Source organism: Copadichromis virginalis, linkage group LG11 (assembly GCF_057382275.1).
Source record: "Copadichromis virginalis isolate Kocher_CV1m ecotype Utaka linkage group LG11, C_Virginalis_male_GT1.1, whole genome shotgun sequence".
Lineage (NCBI taxonomy): Eukaryota > Metazoa > Chordata > Actinopteri > Cichliformes > Cichlidae > Copadichromis > Copadichromis virginalis.
In genome coordinates, this window is record NC_140628.1 from 9,510,815 (window position 1) to 9,519,434 (window position 8,620).

The 8,620-nt window shown below is 40.3% G+C and overlaps 1 protein-coding gene across 1 annotated transcript; it reads left to right on the forward strand.

Annotated features, from left to right (window-relative positions):
- The first annotated feature begins 538 nt into the window (after positions 1-538).
- On the forward strand, positions 539-2,435 carry LOC146698058 (chemerin-like receptor 1). Its single transcript, XM_085472628.1, has 2 exons — positions 539-595; positions 1,021-2,435. The coding sequence occupies exon 2, from the start codon at positions 1,032-1,034 to the stop codon at positions 2,121-2,123; it is 1,092 nt and encodes a 363-aa protein (XP_085328754.1). The 5' UTR covers positions 539-595; positions 1,021-1,031; the 3' UTR covers positions 2,124-2,435.
- The last annotated feature ends 6,185 nt before the right edge of the window (positions 2,436-8,620 follow it).

The window sequence follows — 8,620 nt, forward strand, 5'->3', positions numbered from 1 at the left end:
ACACACTATGTTCCCCCCAGTCCCCAAAAATCCAGGCACCTGCCCATCTTTCAGAGATCATGGGAGAATCTGATACATGATGAATGATGATACATGGTGCATGAAGAAGAGAGTCAGAGGATGGTTTTAGAGTTGGTGGCTTAACACAAAGCACTATCACTGTCACGGTGCTGAGTCTTTGACACAGTGTTTGGAGTTTTGTGTGGATTTATTATTTTTCTTTCCTTTGCGTTAAGATTATTTAACTGTACAAGGCTTGTCCAGTTTAGTTCTTTTGTTCTCTGACTTTCAAATAAAACTTAATACTTACCACACACATGAAACAACAAAATAGTTGACCTCAGAGTTTCACAACTTTGCAAAATTCTGACAGAGTCATACTGTTGCAATACAAACTATATACATATCCAAATTTAGTCATCTTCAGCCTGCAGAGAAATTCAACAGTCTTTTTTGTAATGACTTTGTAATGATACAGTGACAACAACAGTCAACCCCCCACCCCTTGCACAGGGTTATATTAACCTGTCAAATCTTCATTAGGTATTTTTCTACAATCAGTCCATCCAAAACCAACAAGGCAACTTTACTTAAGGTACGTAACCTTTGTTATTTTGCTGCAGGATCTGTTAGGCAAAAATGTTAACCATTAAACTCTGCAGATACAGATATATTTTGATTTAAATAATAAATGACGCTAATCAATTAACATTAAGTAACTTGACTTTGTGAAACTTCTTGCTTGTAATACAGTAAAATACTGTAAAATGTTGGAATTAGGTCTTTCTTTAAAGCACTTTGGAATGGATGAAATAGTTGAAAACATAAAAAAAAGCATTTTACGTGATCCGAGCACATATTTATCATGGTCCAGTCAGTGCAAAGGAGCAAAATGACTAAGGTGCAAGTGTTTCATTTAAATATTAAACATCTAGTTGTAATTTATTAATATAAAAATTAAATATAAGTATAACATGTATAAAAAATTAAAAATGACTTTTAATTACATTTATGTCGTAGGTCTCAAGACAATGATGGAGTTGACCACAAACTCCCTCAATCAAATCAATTCAACTGCTGTACCTGATGGAAATGGCCATATATTTAAGTATCCCGGGTTGAAGCAATCTCTCAACACCATGTCTATCATTGTTTATTCCCTGATCTTTCTCCTTGGTGTGGTCGGGAATGGAGTGGTTATCTGGGTCACCGGGTTCAAAATGAAGAAAACTGTTAACACAGTTTGGTACCTCCACCTTGCTGTGGCTGACTTCATCTTTGCGGCATATCTGCCTTTGAATGTGACATACAAGATTTTGGGGATGCACTGGCCGTTTGGTAAGATCATGTGCAGGCTGAACACCATGGTGCTCTTTCTGCACATGTTTGCCAGTGTCTACATTCTGGTGGTGATCAGTGTGGATAGATGTGTCTCTGTAGTGTGGCCTGTGTGGGCTCAGAATCACAGAAATATGCGTAAGGCGTCCTGTGTGAGTCTGTGTGTTTGGATACTGGCTTTCATTCTCAGCGCTCCATGCTTTTTCTTCAGAAACACTGAGAAAGTGTTTGAGAAAGGCAAAATCCTCTGCTTCAACAGCTATGCTATTTCTGATAACTATGAATTACCATCTGTTATTCAGATGCAAAAGTTTCGTCATCAGGCCATGATCATCACCCGTTTCTTCCTGCTTTTTGTTGTTCCCTTCACTGTCATTGTGTCCTGTTACGCTGTCATCATCAAGCATCTCAAAAGAAACCGTGTCCTGGCCAGCAAGTCAAGTCGCCCCCTCAAGATCATTGCTGCCATTATCATCACTTTTTTTCTGTGCTGGGCTCCCTTTCACATCATGAGTCTCATTGAGCTGGTGAAATTCAGAGCTGCTGCTCCAAATGAAACTTTAGTCTATGTCATTGCTGTTGGGAATCCTCTTACTAGAAGTTTGGCATTTTTTACCAGCTGCCTGAATCCACTGCTGTATGTGTTCATGGGACAAGATTTCAAGAAAGAAATCCGCAAATCCATCCTGAATTGGCTTGAGACTGCCTTCCAGGATGTGGAGGCACACTCTCACACTTACTCAAAGACCGAGGGCACCAGTCAGAGCAAAGATAATCAGATTTGAATATTGACATGTGAAGCTGTCACCGACATGATACATTATTCATGTTATTTTTGGACTTAAAAAAACACATTCACACATCAAACCTTTTGCATAATCTTACAGTTTAATTTTAATATTAATATATTTAATATTGTTCTTTTCAATTAAAATAAGTTACCGTAGAATAACAACAGTGAATTTATCCAAAACCATAATGTTGAAAATTTACTGGGTAATTTGCATTATGATATGAGATTTGAAAACAAAAAAGATTGTACTTGGACTTAATATTTGATGCTAAATAATAAAGAGTGCAAAAGATACTGACAGGAGTAACATCATAAGCTTGACTTTAATTATAATGTTTCCTTCAGGTAGAGAGAAATGAGTTATTGATGACTGCAGCAGCTATTGTGACTGCCTTAGAAACAACAGCAAAACCGAAGGTTTGAATAACATAACATCTTGCACATTAACCTTACAAACTTGAGGGGTTATGTTTTTTTTGTTAGCAATAGCTAAATGTTCTGTATTCAAAAAAGTGACTGGGGTATACTCCCTTGGCATTTTAAAGGAGTGGCACTCCAGTTAAAAAAAATGTATTGTCATTTTAAGGATTATCTCTAGCTATTCAGACCTATTTAGATAAGAATTTGTTGGTTAAATTTCATATCATTTTTTAAATCATCATCATCATTGTTGTTTATTCTAAGTGATATTTGATCATGTTAAATCTGTACTTACACAAATAAAACCTTAAATATTGCAAAACCTGTGGTTTTTTTTTAGGAAAAGCTCAAAGTTCATTCCCAAAAGGTTGATTCTGTTCATCTGGAAGTCGCGTTTTTTGTGGGAGAAGCGTTTCGTCACTCATCCAAGTGACTTCTCAACTTACTGCAGGCTTTTCCAACCTCATAAAGAGTAAATTGACACAATAACTGAAACTAGCCCACTGAATGAACATTGGGCTGTGAAGTCAGCTGCTTGATCAAAAATATGCACATAGCAGCACTGACAAATCCAAATATCTATAAAACAAAATGCACATTTCTTTGTTTCCATTAACAGAGATTTGGGAATTTTTCCAATTATGGCCTTCAGAATCAGTTCACTTTCACACTCACCGGTGATCTTGAGACAGCGCGAGAAGGCCTGCAGTATACTGCAGGCCTTCTCGCGCTGTCAAAATTGGTCATTGTAGCAGTTTGTAGCAATCGTGGTCTTAACTTTTGATCTGGACTCTCAAACTGCTACAATGACCAATTTTCAAACAAAAATAAAACAACATTAAGAAGTAAAAAAAATATGTTTACAGCATTTTATAGATGAGAATCTAAATTTACTTCATTACAGATTGACAAATTTGCATTTGTTAAAAGAAAACCTAATAATATTTCCATTAAAATATTAAAATGTAAAATAATCATCAATCTTGCACAAAATCCCAAAAATCTATTTATGCAATTCCAGTTGCCTTTTTCACTTCTAACACAAACTTCAGAGGGCGCTGCTGTTCACTAAACGGAGAGAGCATCAACAAATACAGTCCTGATCAGAAGTTTCAGATCAAGCGCTGTTTTTTTGTGAGCATTGCATGCTCACAAAAATGTTTCTCTTTGGATGTTGAAGCTCTACTCAGAACCTTTTTAAGATACAATCGTGCAAAATATAATTTTTTTTACCATTTTTCAAGTGGTCTTAACTTTTGATCTGGACCGTATCGATGGGATCTTAATAGTTGTGGATTTTGCTTAGAAAAACTACAAATGACAGTTTAAATATTGAAAGTAGTTTGAGCCACTCTTTTAGACAGTTTTCTAGTCGAGGTTTGAGTTGTGACTTCTACAAAATGAACACTTTCATAGATGCTGTTATGCCAAAATCTTCATGCGTGTACATGCACAGACCACATATGCATAATGTTGTGCACATAAACTCACCGATGTATATGACAACTTTGTGGCATTAAATTTGTATTGTAATTTTAAAAAATGTAATACATACATTTAATAAAGTTTTAATAGACACCTTTCAAAACACTCAAGTACTCCTTATAAGCAAATCAAATAATAAATTCAAAGTCTGGATATTAACAGCTGGAAGACACAAAAACTCAGAGGACACAAAAGGCAAGAAGTAAGAAAGAGGAAAATATCCACAGGCAAATCCAGTGAACTGCACCTCAACAGTGTTTGTGGTCTTATAAGCTCTTCTGGGATTTTTAGTTTGCATACTTGGATGATTCAAATGAATGATTCATATATTATGTTAAATATATACAGATCTTTCTATTAAAGTCCCCCTCTACAGCCTGTTGTTTCTTAGATTCAGCAATGAAACTGAGGCTACGTCCACACGTACGTGCGATCGTGGCTCAAGAGTTGGGAGGTCGCCTTGTAATCGGAAGGTTGCTGGTTCGAGCCCTGGCTTGGACAGTCTCGGTTGTTGTGTCCTTGGGCAAGACACTTCACCCGTTGCCTACTGGTGGTGGTCAGAGGGCCCGGTGGCGCCAGTGTCCGGCAGCCTCGCTTCTGTCAGTGCGCCCCAGGTGTTGGCGTTGGGCTCTTTTAATAAAACTCCTCATTTAGGCGATAACGTGGAATCCCACCATCTTTATTCCAGCTCACTCTATGTTCATGACATAGCATCACCTCCTGTCTAGAAGGGTAAGTACTGCCCCCTAGTGGCGCATGATATTCACCAATATAGATTACACCACATCCCCCTTACTGAAGTCAGACTGGTACATTCTTTTGTTCTTCAAACAAAACATAACTGCATATAGCTTTTTCAATACAGGCATACCCCAACATTTCAGGAAACATAAAGTCAGTATTGTCATAAAAACTTTCTTTTCCTCCTGTAACAGAATAAACACTTTCTCTTTTCTTTTCAACCTGTAACAGAATAAACACTTTTTTTCTTTTCAACATGCTACTCTTAAAACCACAACTTAGCATTTGAAACACACTTTTCCGTTTTCAAACAATCAGCGTCACAGATCAAGTCTTTTCGGTTTAATCACCTCCCTACCAGACCGGGTTCTAACCACACCTGGTGTATGGGGTGCGCTTGGCTCAGAAACTGTCTCTGTAGGAGTAGCTTGGATCTGTGTGGCTTCGGTTTGAGCCTCTGTTTGCGGGATCGGCACAAGATGACTGCGGTTCCTTCTAATTGTCCCTTGGGGCCCACTGATGACGTACGATCGTGGAGTCGGGTGGACTGCTGTCACTGTGCCCTGTGCTCTTGCGTCCGTGATCCAGACTGGTTGTCCTGGCACCAATTTATCCAGTTCTCTTGTTCTATGTCTCTTGTTAAAACTTTCGGTTTGTCTCAGCCGTTTCTCTCTCTCCGAACAACTAACCTGCTGAAAATCAGGCAAACGGGGCTGTAAGGTTTCAGGAAGCATTGGCAAGGTAGTACGAAGCCTGCGCCCCATGAGAAGTTGAGCCGGGCTGTAGCCATTTGCCAGTGCTGTTGTTCTGTATGCCAGCAACGCCTTGTATGGATCGCTAGCCTTTTTGAGGAGATTCTTGACGGTCTGGACGCCTCTCTCCGCTTCGCCGTTGCTCTGCGGGTACCTGGGACTACTGGTAACATGCTCAAAACAGTAGTCCTTTGCAAAGTCTCTCATTTCTTGACATGCAAATTGTGGCCCATTATCGGTGATCAATACTTCAGGGATTCCATGGCGTGCAAATATTGACTTTAAATGCACAATCACATTGGCTGAACGAGTTGGACTGAGTTGAGCAATCTCGACATATCTCGAGAAGTAATCCACTACTAACAGATAGTTTTTGTCTTTTAGTGTGAACAGATCAGCTCCTAAGTTCTGCCATGGCCTCTCAGGTAAACGTGTGGGCATAAGAGGTTCCCTCACATTAACTCTCTCCTGAATGCACAGCCTGCACTTAAGGACAAGTTCACCGATCTGGTTACTCAGGCCTGGCCACCACACTGCTTGTCGCGCACGTTCTCTACACTTGACTACTCCTTGGTGTCCCTCGTGTATTTTGTCCAGAACTGCGTTTCGCATGTTTGCAGGTATGACCAATCTTGTACCTCTCAGTAGTAGTCCATTGTGTACACTCAAAACTGCTCTTTCAGACCAGTAGTGCTTTACCACTCCCTGCAGCTGGTTCCTGTCCGGCCAGCCCTCTGCACAGTACTTCATGACTTGCGAACAGACGCTGTCAGACTGCAGCTGCTCACGGAGATCTGAAAGGTATTTGCTGCTAGTAGGAAGGCCCTCCAGCACTGTGTCAACGTAGATATCAGTGTCCTCCATTCTGCATTTTTAGCTGGGCACTGTGCTGCTGGGTGCATCTGTGTTTTTCCACATTTAAAACACGTTTTATTTTCTTGTTTTGTTATTTGTGGTTTTCGTGGCTTGAACTGCTTTTGCTCTCTGCTTCTGAATTTATTGGGCTGTGACTTTCTGACATGCACGGCGTCCATGGCTGTTTTGCCTGTGCTGCTTTCGCCTCTGAGGTCAGTTTGCTGTCTTTTTATTTCCTCAGATTGTCTCGCCATTGTGATAGCTTTGGTTAGCGTCAAATCTTTGTTGAGCTGCATTCTCTCCGACAGTGATGAATCTTTAAGACCCACAACGAGCCTATCCCTCAAAAGTTCATCGTGGAGTTCACCATATTCACAGTTTTCAGCGAGAGCATATAGAGCTGTTATGAAGGAGTCAAATGTTTCCGCTGGCTGTTGTACTCGCTTATTAAACTTTGCTCTTTCATAAATCACATTCTTTCTGGGGACAAAATGTCTGTCAAATGCGTTTCTGACCGCATCGTACATCGTCCCATGCAGTATACTAATGTGTTCACTTGGTTAGCATCAGTTGAACCATTCAGATTACTTGCCATTCTGAAACGCTCGAAACGTCTGATCCACTTCTCCCATTCTTGGGGCTTTGCGAAGTCGAACGGTTCCGGTGGCTTGATGGTGAAAGTAGCCGCTGGTGGAGCTGCCGTAACCGGGCCAGGAGTCGCCGGTAATGCTGCTGCTTGCTCCGTCATTTTCGCCACTAGCCGTTCGCCAAGCTGACGGTTATTTTTTTCCACTGTCTCTCTTCGCCGCTTAGAGCGAGTGCACTTCTGACACCATGTTGCGTTGGGCTCTTTTAATAAAACTCCTCATTTAGGCGATAACGTGGAATCCCACCATCTTTATTCCAGCTCACTCTATGTTCATGACATAGCATCACCTCCTGTCTAGAAGGGTAAGTACTGCCCCCTAGTGGCGCATGATATTCACCAATATAGATTACACCACACCAGGGTGGCTACAATGTAGCTTGCCATCACCAGTGTGTGAATGTGTGGGTGGATGACTGGATATGTAAAGCGCTTTGGGGTCCTTAGGGACTAGTAAAGCGCTATATAAATACAGGCCATTTACGTACATGGGTATTTTTGAAAACTGAGATTTTCCATTTTCGTAACAAAACAAAAAAATCCCATCCACATGTGCAGTTTTGAAAAAATATCTCCATCCACATGTCAACGCTAAAAACGAAATGTTGGCCAATCAGAAGCAGCCTGGGAGGGAAAGGCTAAACAAGGTTTTGTACACTCACAAAACCTCAAGTACTTCCAAAAAGTTTTTGTTTTCCTGGAATGGCAGATAATTTTGCGTTACTTTTCAAGTGCCTTCAACATTTCAAAAGTTAATAACTAAAGACAGTATTTTGGGTGGTGTAGACACACAACTTGGGAATAAACTAAATGCATACAGCATACATGAATTTATTTTTTAAAGAAAAGTAAATTTATTCAAAACCGATGTCGGGATTTGAGTTGTGACAGCAGCAGTGTTGAGTGTAGAAGCCACGTTCGAAGTTCACTCTGACGCCTCTGTCTTTGTAAATGGAGGGACAGTAACTGTGTGTGTATATGCAAGTGTGTAAAAACTGCAGATAGTCAGATTAACAGCAGCAGTATTTTGTCTCTATCCATCATTGTGGAAATAATCTCATGTAAACAATAACGTGGCGCACAGCGTCACGTCAAATTAGGCGCACACCATAAACGAGGGAGGGCACCAAGATGGCGGCTTGAACAGTCGTGTTTTTTCAGGAGCTCCAAAAGACAGTAAAATTTGCTGTAACTTTGTTCTCCCTCCACTTGAATTACAACCATGGATGCCCAAAAGATTATTAAGCATGCAAAGCTGCAATTTGTGCCGTCAAACTCCAATGCTAAGACGTTTTCTAGTGCTGGGCGATATATCGAGTTTTTAAAAAATATCGATTTTATTTTTTATAAATATATAAATATTTTTATACAATACATAAGCTGTGACAATATCGTTTATATCGATATAGTCTATGTTGCGTTATAATTACACTTGTGGAACCCCTATTTTGCCTCTCTCTCGTCTGGGTTTGTCTGCCCTGCCTCTCTCCCTCACTGAACACAACACCCGCCCCATCGCTACACCTCCAGTTGGTGAAACACGTTACATTTCATGGAAGACTGGGAACTGAAAACTGCCTGTCTCCAGAC